The sequence below is a fragment of the Colossoma macropomum genome, unplaced genomic scaffold (assembly GCF_904425465.1).
Source record: "Colossoma macropomum unplaced genomic scaffold, Colossoma_macropomum, whole genome shotgun sequence".
Taxonomy (NCBI): domain Eukaryota; kingdom Metazoa; phylum Chordata; class Actinopteri; order Characiformes; family Serrasalmidae; genus Colossoma; species Colossoma macropomum.
In genome coordinates this window covers 52,975,009-52,994,849 of record NW_023494792.1, presented here as the reverse complement: position 1 = coordinate 52,994,849, position 19,841 = coordinate 52,975,009, and the positions used below count along the sequence as shown (strand labels likewise).

Genomic DNA, 19,841 nt, shown 5'->3' with positions numbered 1-19,841 from the left:
CCCCGCACCGTCCAATCACGTTAGATCTCGGGGCAATTTGGGCAGGGTGCTGATGAAATCCTGTTACTGGGCTGCGGTCATTTAAAAACGCCTGTCCAAACATGTAAGGCAAATACACCGACATTGATCGTGTTGTTAAATATCAAATGTGGTCAGGCATCCAGCAGTGGAGATCTCCGCGCAGCACAGTCCCGGAGGTCTTAATAAAGTATTTTTTTAAAAATAAATAAACAAATTAAAAAGAAAAAAAAAGAAAGTAACAAACACAACCTGGAGGCTTGTTTGCTCTCCGGCTATTGGACATTAGGAGAGGGATTCGGTTGCTTGCTTGTTGCTTTCGCATGTGCTAAACCTACGGTAAATCAAAAACGCATGATGTTCCAAGAGAGCTTCACGCCACGAATAGCCTACACAGAGCACTTGGAGAAAATCTGCTGTTAACGGGAGTGGGCTTCTTGACACTTGTCGAGTTAATTTGTTGTTAGTTTGTTCTACTAACGCTGAAAGATCAATGTGAAAGTGGACTTCAGGCTTGCTTTTTTTCCTTCCATTATGTTATTTCATCCTTGCCTGCTCAATTCTCTATACCCTTGCTTTGGCTGCTGTCATGAAGCAAGGCATCCGCAAGCAGGGAATCCAGAAGGCCTGCAAAAGAGTCACAACTGGGCTTCATAAATTAGTAGTGAGAGCTCCCCATCCCATTAAAAACAGCAAGTCTCGTACCAAACAAGTTGTTTGTCTGAAGCCTACTAACCTGCAACAGGAGGGTTAAAAAGGGTAGAAAAGGACCAGCACATCCATGAAAAATGCACGTGCTTCTGTTTAAAAACATCAGCATTTATACAAACTTCTTCTAATCAGCATGCTGTGCTCAGAAGTATCAAGTGCCCATCATTAAAAAAAGGAAATGTGGTGATAGCAGGAATGGTAGGTGCTCTTAGGAGAAAGTGCAGCCATAAGCCTAAATGCAGGACCCTCATTGATTCCTGATTCCTGATCCCACTTGAGAGAATAACAAGATAAGACCTACCAGGCAATCACCAAGTTCTCAAAGTTCATTCTTATGTCAGACCCCAATTAATACTCCCAACCCTCTCGTCCTCTTTAAGCGGTATCACATGCACCACCCTCCCCTCCCCAGAGCAGCAATATCCAGTTAATTATTGAAAGGATACTTACTGGTTTACTAAATGAATGGATTTAATTGAACTGAAGATGCTCTCTCTAATGTCCTGCCTCAGGGTTCCTTTGGCCTTCAGAATCTCCACAAAGTACTAGAGAAGAGAGGGGGGACGGAAGGAGGAGAAAATTAAATCTTTCACTGCCACTCGTACATAACTCTTCATCTCGCTGAGTGTCACCTTACACACAACACGCCCTTGAGACACGGAGGAAGGCATTTTTACATCAGTGGCATCCCAATTACTTTTAACAGGTTAGTCGCACAGCTAATTCAACACGACCCGAGGGCGGAAGAAAAGACGAAGGAGAATATGCAGATTCTTATGAAAAGTGAGTGTGGGTTTTAATAATCAGCCACTTAACTAACGTAGCACACTGCAAAACTATAAGAACAATGCGCTGGTTCGCAGCGTTAGCTCTCTGGGTTCAAACACTGATCATTACGACGCAGGCTGTTTCTTTGTGTGGGTGAGCCTCACTCAGAGAAAGTAAGCATGCAGGGTTAGACCACACAATGTGACTCCAAATACAGACACAGCTGCAGTGCTCTTAGGTCATTTAGTAATAAAATGAGCTAAGCAAATTGAATGCACTTTAGGCCTTCAGTGAGTTATAAAGTGCAGAGTAGAACTGTGTGATGGTTGGAAGAACTGCTCAAGAGTAAAATGGAAACTTCAGGAAGACTTTCAATCTGAGACAAATGCATCTTTCATATGGCCTGATTAGAAGCACTATGCAAGATTTCAAATACATCTCATAGAACACGCACACTTTATGGCCAAGAATGCATGATCGGAATCATATCAGCATCAGAGAATATGTCCTTAAAAATATTTGCATGGGACAAATGTTTAGATTTAACTGTTATTGATGATGTATTTATTATACTATAGAAAACCAGAACGTTTAGGCAGTGCTGGGCTACTGAACTAGAATATCAGTATTATTTTAATTAAAGTTTACTGCATTTGCAAATCCTATAAAAATAAATTCAACATTTCTAAAGAAATAAATTCGACAACGCTAACCCAGGTGGATCTAGTCCCAATTTCCACATTTTAGAACTGTTTTGGTATCAGCATTAGCATCGACATTGGCCCACAATTCCCATTGCTGCATCAATATTTAGGGCCCAACTGATATGAAAATTCTCATGATCAATACCAGTACCGATTTTAAGAGGCTAAAAATTTGGATATTCCATATAATTTTATAGAGACAAAACTAGGTGTGGGCAATATGACAATATTTATCATTATCATGATAAATTGTGCCTTCCGCCCAGTGACGGCTGGGATGGGCTCCAGCACCCCACCGCGACCCAGAGGGATAAGCGGTTTAGATGATGTATGTATGTATGTATGATAAATTGGGCCACAATGCACATCTCGGAGCATACTGTGGATATCGTCAGTACTTAAAGAACATGGACCAACGGCGTGTTTAATTATAAAAATTACTCCTGTTTAATTGGATTTAGTGTAGCACACTGGTTTTGACTGTAGTCAGAATATCTCAAAAGCCTTAAATCATTAAATCATCAATATTCGTTGATAAGTTTACATTGTATGCTGCTAAAAACAGTGAGAAACTGCCTGTCTCTTGGCTCAGCAGTCTCTATAAAGGCTGACAGAAGAGTATAAAATATTAAAATACTGTTATAATATGAAAGAAGCTACATACAAATAGTTTTCTATTGCCAATATTGTCTGCAATACCAATAACATCACACATTGGCTGATTTTATCAGTCAAACGACAAATTGATCAGTTTTGTGGTCTCAGAGCTTGACCACAACATTGACTTATACTGCTCTAAAAAAGAAACAGAAAATGCTAAAGTATAAGAGGAAGAATCCTGCTGAAACTTACCGTAGTGATCAGGTCCAACTGTTCACAGTACTTCTGCTCACTCTGGACCAGTTCGCGACCTGTGCGCTTCCTCTTCCTATCCCAGCGCTCTCGCTGCTCCTGGACGCTGCGTGCACCTACTGGGACACACGGGCTTGGGGCAAAACTCATGACCAACCTTGTGAGGGTGTCGTCTCTGGAGCAGGTAGTGACCTTTAAGATATATAGATAAAGTAATAATTAACAGTGGTATTGGCTGGATCAGTTATTGGCAGGAAAAAAAAGAATAAATCTGATCAAACCGATTCTGTAACAAATCTGTCCTGAAATAGCACTCACTCTTACGGTGTGATGAGAAATTGTTGTCTGTGTATGTCTTCCTGTAGGACAGCTAAGAGTTTGGAGAGTTTGAACATGATAGCCTATTTTTAGGTGCTCATCTTAAATGAAGTACTTCAATTAAAATTTTAAAGCTTAGCAGTTTTTAAAGAAGAAATATCAGATTCGTATCAGCTGATACTCAAGGTTTCAATACCGAAATTGGCATCCATAAAAAAAAAAGTGGTATCGTGCCACCTCAACCAATAAGATATCCTATTAATAGAACTTGCTGTGGTTACACAATAAACAAATTTGGAGCTTATTAGTGAGTTCCTAACTAATCTCAAACTATCGTATATCATATATATATATATGCAAAAGTCAGAGATCACAATTTATTTAATTTCAGTCAAAACAGCCATTAAGTACAAGTTATTAATTGTTGAGGAGATATTTCTGAGGAGATTAAATATAAGATTATCCACTTGGATATAAAAGCGGAAAGGCGAAGGAAAATGAGGGGAAAAAGAGGTTCCAAAACTGGAGTTCAAAAAAGGATTAAGAATAACAGAAAATGTGACTCTTTACAACCGTGCAATACCTGGTAGACCACAAAACCATCACCATCACATAAAAAGTACTGAAAGCTTTCATCTATGAGATAGAGGTGAAAATTAAGCTCCACTCTTGCTTCAGATCTGAAAAAAATCCACATGCTTTCGGTCCATCCTTCCACTGTGAGAAGACATCTGAAATCAAGGGGTCTGAAATGGTGTACAGCCATCAATATATCATCACTGGGACTCTCAGAACAATGAACTGACCATCACAGCAGTCAAGACCTCAACGTCACTGAATGTGTTTGGGAATTACTTTGATGATGACAGGCAGAAGATGCAACCAACTTCTAAGACTGAACTTTGGAGGTGTGGAAAAATATCCCTGCAGTTTTCTTTGATAAACTGAAAGCGAAACTCCTGAAAAGAATGGAAGCTGTAATAAAGAGAAAGGAAAGACACACTAAACACTGAAAAGAAGCTTCTGTGTAATTTTCTGTTAAATATGTTTCAGATTTTTTCCTGAAACTGCAAAATGAAGAACTTGCACTTAATGGCCATTTTGACTGGAAATTAAATAAATGAAATGGTGGTCTTTGACTTTGCTGCATAGCAAATCGGTGCTGTGAGAGAATATACAAGAACAGCACAACTGAGCACATCACAACAAGCTAGATTGCCCCCACTGAATTTACGATAACAAACAAACCATATGTAGGCCATAAGCTCAGCCTGAGCCTCCAATTAAGGCAAAACAACTACACACACATCCAACACACACTCACTAACACTACAGCACTCTCTTGATCTATGACCCAGTGTTCACTTGCTCTCTTTCTCTCTCTAAGCACAGTTCTTCCCTCAGTTTCTCCCTCCCTCTCTCTCTCTCCCCTGCCTGCAGTGTGGTCCCCCAGCTCTAGGGTGTCCTCCCTGCACTGCCTCATTAGTGTCAGCTCTAATGGAGCATCAGGGCCGGAGAGAGGGACGAGACCACCACTTTAACAGCAATTAACCCTTGTGCTGTCCCCGGGGAGGCTGGCGTCAGCTGCTCTCTAACACACTGTAAACAAGCCACCTCGATCAGTGCCACCAAAGCAGGGGGAGGCTTACTCTCTTCTTAAGAGCCACACAAGACGACTGCCAGCAAAGCACCCATTAACAGTTTATGCCGGCAGCTTGACTGATAGAAAAAGTGGATTAACGGCATGCCAAAACAATCTGTTGTTTGTCCGCATTAAGTGGGCACTAACTTGCGTGAGCAGTGTCAGTCACCCCACTGTCTGGACGAACGCATGGCAGTGAAACAGCACAAATAACGGAGCTAAAAGCCCTGAAGTGATAAGTACACCATGTAGCCCAAGCTATATGTACGTTAAGTAACACCAAGCTACTGTTTTACGAGCAACTTACTGTAAATTGCATCATTCCCCCTTGCACACATAATCATCCAATTTTGAGAGCTATAGCAGCATTTTTGGCCCAGTGAAGCCAATTAAAAGCCAACTGAAGAGGGCTGGGATCAAGACAGCACAGTAGGCAAATCGACAGTATTCAAATGGTACGGAGGGGTAAACTCATCTCGCTCAGGTTAAAAATGATGACTTTCTGATACCATAATTAGGATTATAGAAAGCATTTCATTACCACCTGACCTCTCTACTTTTTGTGGGGACAAAAGTTTTTCAACCAATGAATTCCATTATGAACATGGGTGATCTTAAAGAACCTAAAGTGCAAAACAGAGTAAGCATTATAATGCAAGCCCTTTAACTAGCTGACAATACAGTACATTATGGTGAAATATCATATCACGATACATATTTATGATATACATGATGATATTCTGATACACAGAAACAATGCACGAGCAGTGCAACATTTAAAAACTGCCAACAGAAACTTCAATGGGCAATGATTTTTATTTCATATTTTGCACTTTACTGAATCCATTCAAACACGACTAATTATGTTCTGTTTATAACGAATCACACGGTCAGTGTTTGTTGAGGACTGACAGAATCCACAATACAGTCCGAGAAGCATATTTGTTGCAGTCATGCCGTTTTTTTTTACTCCAGCAGCCTTTTATATTGTGATAAAATTTCATGATGACCAGATCAATAGAAATGGTCCAAAATTACTTGAAAAAAAATCTTTTTACATTAACTTCCACTGCAAGTCAATAATGTTTTTCCTTCTCCTGTAAAGTTACCATTTTGGAGATACAAGGTTTTGTTCCGACCGCGATCATTTTTACAAAAATTGTCTTGATAATGATAAAATACCATCATATTGCCCACCTCTACAGTACAGACCCAAAAGAGAGCAAGACTGTGCTTGCATCGGCAGAACTGGAGTTGTGGACGCAATATACAGTCAATGTCACGAGCTCCATAGTTACTACAAATGAGACGGCTTTTGATACACTTAAAATGCATCGCAATTTCTGCCTCAACTGAAAACATTAAACTGCATTTTTTGTGTTTATTCATCGCGTAACACTTTCTTGAAATATTCACAGAGTAGCTGTAATCAAGAGTAAATGCATATGAATCATTTAAACGGTAACTGCTGTTTAAAAGGCCTAACTGTGAAACAAAATGAAATATAATTCCAAAAAACCTAATATAAAAGATATATATACTTTCGCAGAACACCAACCAGATTCATTCCAGTGCCATGTTTGACATGTAAGTCAACACTGCATTTTAACCTGTTTTTATTAGGTTTTAGCAGAAACTTTTGACACCAGGGGCCAGATTCACAAAGGCTTTCTTAAGTAAAAACTTGCGAAGATTCTTAAGACAAACACTACAAAGTTCAAGAGAATGTTCTTTAATGCAATTCTGGAAAAAAATGTAAGAAGTTCTCAAATATTCTCTTAAGATAATCTTATTTATTTTCTTGAGATTTTCTAAAAAAAAATCTTCATTGTTTTCTTATGAAGGCAACACTGCATTTTACCATGTACATGTATAAATGACACGAGATACATTCTGAACTTGAATTAACTGTTATTTCTGTTATTTAGTTTAATCCACTTAGAGGACAGTAAAATTGAGGAAAACCATCAAACCAAGCATTCAAAACATTTTCGCAAACAAGGACTAGAGGTGATTATGGAAGAAACAGCCAACAGGAACAAAATCCTCTTTGGAAAATATCATAAGCGTGGGCTGACGAATGAGGATGGGCAGGAGTAGCAGAGGCAGTGTGAGGCTGTCGTAAAGTTAAGAAAACATTTAAGAACATAATATTTTAAAGAAAACCACTTGTTCTTAAAATTATTCTTGAGAAAATAGTTAAGAAAGTAAGAAAATTCTTGTATTTGAAGGTTTACTGGTATCTGATGCAATGGTCATGGATTTAAGGTTAAAGTTTTATGGTCTAGATAATGGACGGACAAACAAACAACCAAAAAAAACATCAGAACTAAAAGGACTTCAGCATCTGGATTTTTGGAACCAGTTTGTGCAACAACTGGGAAAACTTGCAGCAGTGTTGCTCCATCCATATATCAAACCAATGTTCAGGAATGAAAATGGGGCCATAATGTGACACAGTGGATACACTATGTAATGGATTGTGGAAGATTATCTACACACAAGCTTACAGACGTTAATAATTTTTCAGGTCAGAGTCAAGCAAGTCAAATGTTTGGTGAATGTGGTGAGGCTTGCTCTCACAATCATCCAGTGACAGCAGTGTTTTACTGCAATGATGGGACGTTTAATTCATTTTAACAAATTGATTCTCTCAAACTGTTACAACTATGTACATAATTTCTATATGAGTACATGATTAACATGTAAACCAAGTCTTTCACAGTGAACTTCTCCGTTCTAGAGAAACCTGATAAACCAGAATTGTTCTCTTTTAGAGGTAGGTGTTGTAGGGCAAAATCGTACCCAAAGAAAAAGCTTTTTTAAAGATTTAATCATTATCTGCATTAACCTACATATATAACTCAGAAGACAAGTGTAGGCTCACATGGTCGTTTTGGATGGTAAATAAAAGGTTATATTGGCGTTACAGACAGCGTTTGCTTACAAGTCAAGGACTGAACTGTGTGGATATTGTGAAAAAAGTTTCTAAACACGTTAACGTAAACATGCAGATGCTACAGAAAATGATTCAGTTGGACTTGTGAATTGATTCGATCGACTTATTGAAAGGAATCGGTGACCTACCGAGCATGCGCAGTTCATTTCATTTGCATAACATAGCAACTTCTTCTTTCAAATTTTTATTTTGTTTTAATGATAATTAGTACAGACTCAGGTTGGTATTACTACTTAACCGCCTGATAAGGTTCGTTTAAAGCCGGTAACATTTTCTGATAAGGAGATTTAGGCTATCAAAACATCCAACCTATACATCTCTGTCTACCTATGGCACGACATTCAAAACGATTTGTTGATGAGAAGGAGCTGTCTGAACGAATACTGCTACCCGTGGCTCTGAAGTTCGTGTTTATTCTGAGCTCTTTTTTCTCCTCTGAGGCGGAAAGTAAAATAGCCAGCACTATTTGGAGCTCATGTTAGCCCGATTCGCCCATTTTAAGTCACCTTGCTATCACAGTTTGTCTGTTCGCTTCCGTTCGTCACGGCATATAAACAAAACATTTGTCTTATTAGGAAATGGCAGGGCTAACCTGCGCACATGTAAAGCGCGTTAATTAAAGATGTAGCTGTATAGTCGTGTGTGTTTTTAGTTTTTATGAGATAAACAGACTAACCTGTCAATGTGCGTCCTATCCAAATTGAATACAGGCGGTCTTTTTCTCGGTCTCGGCAGTTCCGGGTTGACGTCCACTGCTATTGGCTAGCAGAGGAAAACGTCCTGACGTCACTGGAGGCGTCTTGGGATTGGATAGGTTCTCGCCTAACGACTCCAGCACAATTTTTATTTCTTTTGATGAAATGGCAGCAATAGGTAAGCTAAGCACTGTATGCTATTATATGGCCACTGTTTTCCCCTTCAAGATTATACACTGTCTAATTTGCTCATACCTGTGTAGTGTTTATAAGGGGCTGCAGACACTGAGGACCGAGATAGAACAGGTCAAAATCAGAGCACAGCTTATAGGATATATACGGAAATATTTTTCAAAATATTTTTCAAGTTTCCACAGGTGTTTGACATGTATTTAAACATTAAGAAATTTGGCCTATTACATATATTTCATCTACATATATGCATAAATTTCATTTTTCATGCATTTTGGTATATGTTTAAATACACAAAAGGCACAATATTAAATATATTCAGCACAGATGTAAGACATCACATCACATACATTATATTGTACATGTATTTTATCTGTACATGTCTTCCACATGGAACCCAATTCCAAAAAAGTTGGGACAGCATGTGAAATGCCAATAAAACAGAAAGCAGTGATTAGTAAATTCTGTTTGACCTGTTGAAAACAGTACAAAAACACAATATTTGATGTTTTAACTTTTTTTTTTTTACATATATTTGCTCATTTCTATTATGATGCCTGCAACATATTCTAGAAAAGCTGAGACAGGAGCATGTTTACCACCGTGTTACATCACCTTTCCTTTTAACAACACTTAATAATCATTTGGGGACGGAAAACACAAACACAAATCCTGTTCTGAATGCAGAGTTTTTTGCCATTCTTCAGCCTTACAAGTCTTTAGCTGCGCAACCATACAGGGGCTTCAGTGTCATATTTTGCACTTCATTATGCGCTACACGTTTTTAATAGGAGACAGGCAGGCCAGTTTAGAACCTGCACTCTCTGATTATGCAGCCATGCGCACACAGAATGTGGCTCTGCATTGTCATGTTGAAATAAGCATGAACATCCCTGAAAAAGATGGCGTCTAAAAGGCAGCATATGTCTTTCAGCATTAATGGTGTTTTCACAGATGTACAAGTTACACACTAATACCCCCCACACCATGACAGACTCTGGCTTTTGAACTGTATGCTGGTAACAATCTAAATTGTCCTTTTCTTCTCTGGCTAAGAGAACACGATGTTCATTATTTCCACAAACAATCTGAACGGTCGACTCATCAGACAACGATACGCGTTTCCACTGTGCATCAGTCTATTTCAGATGAGCTCAAGCCCAGTGAAGTTGGCAGTGTTTCTGGACATTGTTTATGTATGGTTTACACTGTGCATAGTACAGTCTTAAATTGCATTTGTGGATTCAGCAATGAACAATGTTAATTGACACCTTTTTGTCAAAGCGTTTTAGGGCCATGTGGTGATATCCATCACAGAAGCATGGCAGTTTTTAATGCAGTGCTGTCTGGAGGGTCAGAGGTCATGGGCATTCTATTGTGGTTTTTGGCCTTGCTGTAATTTATCCAGATTCACTGTATCTCTATGATTCAAGAATCAATTGCGTTATTTTCAGAATGAGCATATATTTACAAAAAAAAAAAACAATGCAGTTCATAAGATAAAACATTAAACATCATGTCTTTGTCTCTGTTTTCAGGTCAAAGTGGATTTACAAATGGCTGTTTTCTGTTTTTCTTTGCATTTCACATGCTCTACCAACTTTTTAGAAACTGGATCTGAACCAAAACAGGACTTTTGCATCCGTTGCACTGGGGTAACAAGTAAAACTGTGCATATTTTAGAAAATAATAACATTTTCAACTGATGAAGGTAACTTGATTTACAATTTCAGGTCAAGAACAACAAACATATGTTATTTTACAAATGCATTTAGAGATCCATTCATACATTAATTTGTCCCTCAGGTCCACAACTTCTGAGACATTTTATAGAACAATTTACAGCCTATTACTGCTTTTGAATGCAATAAATTGTCTATTTTTGCTATGAGAAAAAATTGAATTCAAAAGTAGGATTCGAGAATGTAGTAAAATAACATTATGTGCATCCTCAAACCTAAAGTTATTACTGTTACAGTAAGTGTGTCTGTGTTTTAGAATATATACACATGGTCAAAAAGTTAGGAAGATGAAATTTCATCATTTATGATGAGGTGATGAGGATGGTGGAATGTAAAGAAGCTTCCTGTCATGTTTTGGCCCAATTTTTATTGTTTTCTTGATTGTGGAAAGGGCTGTCAGACTAAACACAACATCACTTTTACTTTAACACAATTTTTATGTTATTTATTGTTGTTGAAGTATTAAAATAGAATAATATGATTCACAATACAACATGGTTGTGACACCATTGGCACCTACTGGCTTTCAAGTGGAATAATGATCAACCTCTGCTTGTGAACCTTGTTACCAACCTTTATGTAAGCAGCCTGACAATCTTAAAAAAAAACAAAAGGTTTAAGGTCCCAAATTGTCTGTTTTTCCTAGAATGACCTGAAAGCAAACAAACGCAAAAAAAAACTCACTGTTAAAGTGCATCATTTTCCTGCATTCACTTTTAGTCTCTGCAGGAGACTGAAAATGGAAATTATACTCTAGATGATACATCTTAGGAAATGAAGAGAGGAGGAATCATATCTCAGCAAATTTTGGCTAATTATTACTAGTATGTGGGCAAGATGAAAGTGATGCCCTGTGATCAGGCTTGGCACAGTAACAGTCCAAACTCCTCAAAGACAGCCTCTTGTAGATGAGGAAATTCAGCAGGGGAACCTGGAATACTAAAGTGCAAGCATTAACTTTTCTCCTCGTCATGCCCAAGAACACCCCATAAAAAATACAAAAAAGAATACAACCTCTCCAAAGCGCACAAGAACAAAGCCTGCGGTCCACATTAGCGAGAACACTGACATCTAGTGTTGTCTGTGTGGCACTCTAGAGGTGATCAGCCTGTCTAGCATTCTTGGGAGCAGAAACCTCATTTTTGATCGAAGGACGTTTCCTTTGTGTTCCTCTTATAAAACGTGCAATAGAGTTTAGGGCTTTCGCATATTGATGTCTCTTACAGCTTCAACTGGGCTTCATACATTGTTCCCGGAATCTAATGTGTAAGTCTATTGAGAGTGCTTGCTATATAGTACTTTCTATGAAGCAAGAAAGAGTAATGGTAAAGGCACAGGATCTGAAGTGCCAGATGAGACTGCGTCCTTGAGCGAGGGTCGTGCTGAAAAACTGCAAGCGCTGAACGCTTCCCAAACCATATCAATGATGTGTCAGGAGCAATAACATCATTTTCTGTAGATATAAGCTATACATCTCTTTACTATCCTTATAATTTGCAACCTAAAACATACAAAAGATAAATTTTATTGACTGCTATTTTGGAACACTTTCAAGAAATGCAGGCCTTTAGAAGGTCGGATAAACTGGGGTCGACGAGAGGTAGAATTTCATTTTAAAAAATGCTTGTAAGGATGGTGGACAACATAAAACTAACCTCGTAATCTGAGTTACGGCCTAATGCTAAGCATCGCAAAGAGCGTGGAGTATTAAGAATTGGCAGACTGATAAAATGCATCTTTAATGAGAGGTTCATTAAAATGTATGATGATATTGGTAAGACCACTATTTATTTATTTATTTATTTATTTAATTGTGTTTCCAGAACATTTGGTATTATAATAATTGGCCCCCAAACAGACCTGTGCAAATTAGGCCCGTTTTGCCTTGGGGCTATTGAGGCATGAGCAGTCGGAGACACCACAGACAAAGGGTCCTTTTACACCTGAGGAGAGAGGAGGGGGGTGAGAAATGGTATGAGCGTCAATACTCGACACAAGTAAAGCAACTCTCCCAAGGTTTTCCAGCCCTGTGGTGCATTATTCATCCTCACAGTTGCCAGAGGACTCTTAATTGACCCTTGCTCCGCACAAAAACTTCATGAGATGAAAGAATGCAATGTTTTGTAATTCAACTTTTTTTTTTTGAGTCCCCTCACTCCAGTCCAATAGTATTGAATTTCAGCTTATGAATCATTCAAAAGAGAACAGGAAGGTAACCCTAAGCTTGAAGATGTCATAAGCAACCACGCTGTAGCTCCAGAACACATCGAATCGCTTGGCCAAAAAACAAATGCTGGTTTTTAGCACCGTGTCGTTTACGGCCTTGCCGTGTAGGGGCTTTTTGAAGTGTCAATATTTTTCTTCAGCCAAGTAAAATTTTAAATAATTTTCAATAACTAATGGCATGATCCATTATTAAAAGGCTGATTGCTGCCACTTTCTCTGTAATCAGCCCTGCTGCCACTAAAGTATGTAATTGTCCTTGTTAGTCTTAATTACAGGGAATTATAACACATTGTGAGTTATTTCAGTCTCCTAGGTCTGCTGGCGTACGCCGAAATGGCCCCCAATCTTCTCAACTTTGATTTTTATTCATCATGCTCGCAGTACTATATGTCTTAATACAGGAACTGAAATGCAAATGACAGATTAGTACCTGAAATGGAAAGTTATGGATGGACAAATAAACAGAAAAGATTATGGTGGTGGGGGCTCACAATGCAAATGAATGGAAAAAAGTCAGCAGAGGATTTTCAAAAGCAATTTGCTGGAATTGCCTATTGTCTACCTTTGGTGGCCTTGATTAAAGCTCTCAATCAGCCTCTGCAACCTGCCTCTCCATACTTGTCGCTGTTTCGGCACATTTGAAAACAGTGTGCTCATTAAAGTAAAATGACTGTTTGGCCCTGGGAAAAAAATAATCACATGGAAACAAATAGACACGCACAGAAAAAAAATGGAGTGACTCTTCAGTTGAGGAGGGCCATTGAAAAAAGCGTGGTGCTTGCAAAACCCAGCGGTTTTCATGGATAATGATAAACTGTCATGGCTGCAATTACCACAACCGCAGGATGGCTGGGTTTTATGCGTGTCAATGAGGTTTGCTCCTAATTGACGATGGGGGACACTAACTCTCTTGAAAGCTGTCATTCAGCCATCAAGCGTTAGAATGAGAGGGTACTGAATTGGTGTGCATGTGAGTGTGTGTGTGAATGCGTGCGTGCATGTGTGAGTGTGCGCACAGCATTTGGGAATTGTCTGGTTCTGTGCTTGTGATATGTAGACGTCCATCACCGTTGCATTTGTCAGAGACGTCCACTTTTGGGAATGGAAATCAGAGCGTAAAACTTTTTAAACAAAAAAAAAAATCAGCATTCCATGTAGGGAGGGCCGCCTGTCACCTTCTCGCTGGAGACGCGTTCTAAAGTTAAAGTCTTATCGTGACATTAAATGTCCGTGCTCCTTGTTACCTGTGGGAGGGAGAGCAAATGCAGATTTTTGAAAGTTCTGCTTGGTTTGTCCTTCCATGTGTGTTAACTACAGACGTCCACCTCTAGGACACCGCTTAAAGTGTCCTACTTTTTTCTTGTCCACTTGTGATGATTCTGTAGGTTTATGTATATCACATCAGTGTTCCCTACTGAAACAACCCTGGGTTGTGCACTATGGGGCCGTATGGGAGGTCCTTTTAACGTAGGGACATCCAAACTCATCATAAGATTTGTTTACTTATTCGAGTATTCAAATAAGGCATCAAATAAGTGAATATTAAAGGGCCTATATCATTAAAACTGAATTTAATCAGTTTCTTGAAATAAAAGAGTTTGAGAATTAGTATGTGAACATTGTGTTTCAAAACAGATCATTCACTCCCCTCTTTATAAAATCTGTATATGCAAACTAAGCAGCAAAAACAGCCTGTTTTGAATTCATTCTTTCTGTGATGTCACAAAAACAAAAATATTTGCATACATCCACCTATTCAGCCTACACCAGTTTAACCCCACCCACTCACGCTGAAGTTATAAAGAGTGTTTCAGCCTAGACTGCTTTTTAAATGAGCATATCATAACATAGCTCAACATTACATATCGCTGCTGTCGGAACAAAATCTCCAAAACTGTAACTTTGCAGGGGAACGAAAAAATATATTTTACCTTCAATGTAAGTCAATGGAACTAGACTTGTTTCCAAGTAATTTTGGGCCATTTCTTTTGGTCCATTCATCATGAAATCTACACACAATGTAAAGGGCAACAGGTATTTTCAAATTATCCCAAAACCTAAAAAACGACAAAAAAGGAGAAGATTTTGTTCTGACAGCAGCGATACATCAGTCTTAAAGGCACAGTAATAAAAACAGCCTGTTTAGTTGTGAGAGATAAAGAGAGGTTGGGAGATGGGATGTGCATGAGTGCTAAGTGCCAGTATTTAAATAGTGAAATCCCTATTTAGAAATTTTTTATGATTCAACACAGAAAGATGGAGAAAATATATTGACTAACAATTCAGTGAAACTCCACTTCTATGTTTTCACAAGACTGTAAACAGTTACAGTTATGCTTGTATTTGTAAGCATATTACACTGTGCTACTCTGAATGTAGTGCAGCTTAATTGCAAACTAGACTAATTACTGTAGCTGATGTTAGCTGCCTTCCGCCCAATGACAGCTGGGATAGGCTCCAGCACCCCCCGCGACCCAGAAGGATAAACGGTTTAGATGATGGATGGATGGATGGATGGATGTTAGCTAGGTCCAGAAACAGTGAAAAATATATGTTTTATGACAACATGACCTTGTGTAAGACAATGAGTCCTCATCAGCATCCAGTGTTGAACCAGTTATCTGTAGTTTTAGCTCACATCTGAAGAGGCAGCCTCTGTTACTCATTCAACAAGCCTTTTCTGAATAATAAAACATTTTCAAATGTATTTCTCTGCATGCTGCTAAATGTTTGTGCTACAATTTTTTGCCTCTTAACACCAAAGCGATCACCTAATAGAGTAAGTCTAACCTAAGCAGTTAACCAGATATCTGTTCATTAACTCTTGCAGATACTCAAATATCAATATTAGTCAGAATGCACATCCCTAGTACATAAACCACACAAATATTATAAGTGGACCTCAGAGGGAAAAATAGAGACAAATGTAGGAAATGGGCCTTTTAAACCTTGTTTACTTTTCATTTTTACAACCCCATTTCCAAAAAAGTTGGGATGCTGTGCAGAACATAAATAAAAATAGAATGCAATGATATGCAAATCATGTGAACCATATTTTTAAAGGAAAATACTACAAAGACAACATATCAAATGTTGAAACTGAGAAATTTTATTGTTTTTTGAAAAATATATGCACATTTTTAATGTGATGCCAACAGCACGTTCCAAAAAAGTTGGGACATGGGCATGTTTACCACTGTATTTCATCACCTCAACACTCTCTAAGCATTTGGGAACTGAAGAGTTGCTGTAGGTTTGCAAGTGAAATGTTTTCCCATTCTGGTTTGATATAGGATTTCAGCTGCTTAACAGTTCAGGGTCTCCTTTGTTGTATTTTTCATTTCATAATGCACCAGATGTTTTCAGTGGGTGACAGGTCTGGACTGTAGACAGGCCAGTTTAGCACCAGGACTCTTTTAATACGGAGCCACGCTGTTGTAATACATGCAGAATGTGGTTTGGCATCGTCTCGGTAATATAAACAAGGCCTTCCCTGAAAAAACGACATCTGGATGGCAGCATATGTTGCCAAAACATGTACATATCGTTCAGCATTAATGGCGCCTTCACAGATGTGCCAGTCACCCATGCCATGTGCACTAATGCACCACTATACCATCATGAACACTGGCTTTTGAACTGTGTACTGATAACAAGCTGAGTGGTCTTTTAGTCCGGAGGACACAGTGTCCATGATTTCCAAAAAGAATTTCAAATGTTGATATGTCGAACCACAGGACACTTTTCCACTTCCTTGCTGTCCATTTAAAATGAGCTCGGGCCCAGAGAAGGTGGCAGTGTTTCTGGTTGCTGTTTATATATGGTTTCTTCTTTGCATGACAGAGTTTTAACTTGCATTTGTGGATGCAGCAACAAACAGTTTTCACAGACAGTGGTTTTCAGTGTTTCTGAGCCAATGCAGTGATTTGCACTACAGAATCATGTCTGTTTTTAATGCAGTGCCGCCTGAAGGCCCAAAGATCACGGCCAGCAAATACTAGTTTTTGGCCTTGTCCCTTGCATACAGAGATTTCTCCAGATTCTCTGAATCTTTTAATGTTATTATGTACCGTAGATGATGAAAAACAAAAGCGCTTTGCTGTTTTACGTTGAGAAACGTTATTCTTGAATAACAGCACCATTTCATCGTGCAGTCTTTCACAGAGTGGTGAACCCCTCCTCATCTATACTTCTGAAAGACTCAGCCTCTCTGAGATCCTTTTTTATACCCAATCATGTTACAGACTGTTGAAAATCAACCACCAGGGTTTTTTTTAGCATTGCACAACTTTACCAGCCTTTTGTTGACCTTGTCAACATTTTTGAAACACGTTGTTGGCATCAAATTCAAAATGGGCATATATTTTTCAAAAAACAATAAAATTTCTCAGTTTTACAATCTGTTCTGATTGGCTGCCCTGTATTGTGGTTTATTCAGAAAACAGTCCAAGGTGACTCCTTATAACTTGAAAGTGAATAGACAGCTGTGGGCTGACTAGACAGATATATGTAAATGTGTTGTTTTTTGTGACGTCACAAAAACAATGACTTGAAAACAGGCTATTTTCAAGCTTAGTTTTCATATGTGTACTGTATGGTGTAGGGAGTGAAATTTTACTGATGTTTACATAGTACATCAGTCTCATTATCTCAAAAAGGCGATGAAAAATGAGGTTTTCCGTGATATGGGCCCTTTAAGTCACTGCTAGTCCAAGCGAACAGAAAACAAGCAGGAAATTCATTTCACTGCAACCTTATTTTTAGCTTTCTTTTATCTCATTCTAATGGGTTTATTCTCATGAGATATTTTGTCTTTTATTTCAAAGTGATGCTATGCAAAGAAGGTCCGCGTGCGCTCTTGTTTCATTTGAACGTATTATTAGCACTCCGCTGCTCCTGATACGTCTGTTTCAATTAGCGTGATTTGCCTCCTTCAAATGTGACTTAACTACACAAATGTGCTGCTATAGACAGAAGAAAGCCATTAAATATCTAAAAAATATCTGAAAATCAACTGAAGTGAACATTTATATTGGCCAGAGGTCATGCAGAGCACTACTTAAATGCATTTTAAGTTTTCATCCGACTTAGGTTGCATTCTGGTTAATTAACTGAGAGATCCCAAAAGACCGTCCCAAGAGATTTGAATCGCAGATGGTTGCCATGTATCAAAAGACTTTGACTTCACCAGAGTTTACAGAGCCTGGAGTTGCATGTGAACCTTTTGCTTGTGGTAGGACACTTTGTTTTAATAATTCTTTAAGAAACAATAAACTCGCAGACATTAATATTAAAGTTGTTTGTGCATTCTTAATGATATCTTACAAGCCGCAGGGCTGCTACAGAATTATTCTTAACCTCTGTTGAGAAAATATTTAATGTAGAGCGTTTACCTTTAGGTCTTTTCGCGCACGTTTTCTTTTGTGTGCATGTGTGTATTTGATCATTTGGTGTGCATTTGTGTGGGTTTAGAGTACAAGCATGTTCATTTGCACCACACATAATTTGTTTTCATTAATTCAACTCTCAAAAACAGGGCTGCCAAAGAGAGTTCTTTGGAGTGATGCCATAGAATAAGCACTTTTGGTTCCTTATAGAACCTTTTAAGGGATGCATCTTTAAAGGGTCCATATCAAGGAAAACTGAATTGTCTGGACTTTCTTGAAATAAAAGTGTGTGATGTAGTATATTTTTAGTAAGTTTCAAAACCATTACCAATACCATTTACTTTTCAGTCCATACAGTCCATGTATGGAAACTAAGCTGCAAAACAGCTCATTGTGAATAGCCCTGCCCATACATGTTGAAGATATAAGGAGTGTAGGAGCAGTAGGGGTGCCAATAATTCTGCCTGGAGTAAGCTGAATCCAGTACATGTTGACAGGGACTGTACACCTCGCTTTGCTTCAGACTTATGAGTTCCAAAAGAACCAAAACATTTAATATTATTTTGCTTGTTTCTACCATCAGCAGTGACAGGGCATCATGGAGAATATGCATTCTATTAACTATGCTGTCTAATGCAACTGCATTGTTTGAACAGCAAAGTTTGCAAACAAACAGCATCAATCAACAACCCAAACCAGCATTCTTATATCATACGCCAGCTCTTTTTGCCTCTCTGCTCTAAGATGTGCAACAACGTAGATGCAGTCATCATTTTGCTTCAGTCAAATGTTGCTGAAATTACACCACGCTCCACAAAAATTGGCACGCTTGGTGAACATGAGCAAAATGGGCTCTAAGAAACATTCTTTATTGCTAATCCTCTTGAGCTTTCATTTAGAATATTAACAAAAATCTAATATTTTTTAAAACTTTATGATTGAAAGAAAAAACTCAAATGCAGTCATGACAGAAATATTTTCTCAAAGCTATGTGTGCCACAGACCTGTCCAGGGTGTTTCCAGCCTTTCGCCCAGTGACTGAGTTGAGCTCCAAAAACAAGGCTGCCAAAGAGAGTTCTTTGGGGTGATGCCATAGAATAAGCACTTTTGGTTCCTTATAGAACCTTTTAAGGGATGCCTGTCTTTCTCAAAAAAGTTGCGAAAATGAACTCGCTTCTCTTTCGTATTTTCCTGTTCCACCTTAAATGGTGCAGCAGTTACATTCGGCACCTAAGGCAGAATTTAAGGTGAAACGGGAAAATTAGAACGAGAAGCTGGTGAATGAGAAGCGACTTCAGCCTCGTAAAACAGCCGGATGCTGAGACATTTTACAAGAAACTCTTCTAGTTTTGAAGAAAAGTTTTCTGGCGGAGATGGGAGGAAAGCGGCTGTAGGCGAAGCTTAAAGGAGAGCGAAGTAAATCTGCGTTTTCGTTTATATTTTTAGCCCATACTACGACATTAACATATACTGGACATTAAATGTTGTGGCTCCCAAGGTGGTTTGACTTTGTTGAAAGGCAAAATGGTTCTTCTTAACATTTGTGTTGTGACTCCTGATCTAACCTGGCTTTTAATGCAGAGGGAGCCGGTCGGATTTCTCGCTCATCCAGTTGTGTTTTTGTTAT

The 19,841-nt window shown here is 38.6% G+C and overlaps 1 protein-coding gene across 1 annotated transcript in view; it reads right to left on the bottom strand.

Annotated features, from left to right (window-relative positions):
• Positions 1-8,694, bottom strand: part of arhgef39 (Rho guanine nucleotide exchange factor (GEF) 39) — a 52,387-nt gene extending 43,693 nt beyond the window's left edge. The window contains exons 1-3 of the mRNA XM_036577577.1: positions 8,649-8,694; positions 3,054-3,245; positions 1,180-1,274 (exon numbers count right to left, since the gene is read on the bottom strand). Of these exons, the coding sequence (XP_036433470.1) occupies positions 1,180-1,274; positions 3,054-3,203 (245 nt within the window). The 5' untranslated portion in view covers positions 3,204-3,245; positions 8,649-8,694. The remainder of the gene's footprint in view (positions 1-1,179; positions 1,275-3,053; positions 3,246-8,648) is intronic.
• Between the last annotated feature and the right edge of the window lie 11,147 nt (positions 8,695-19,841).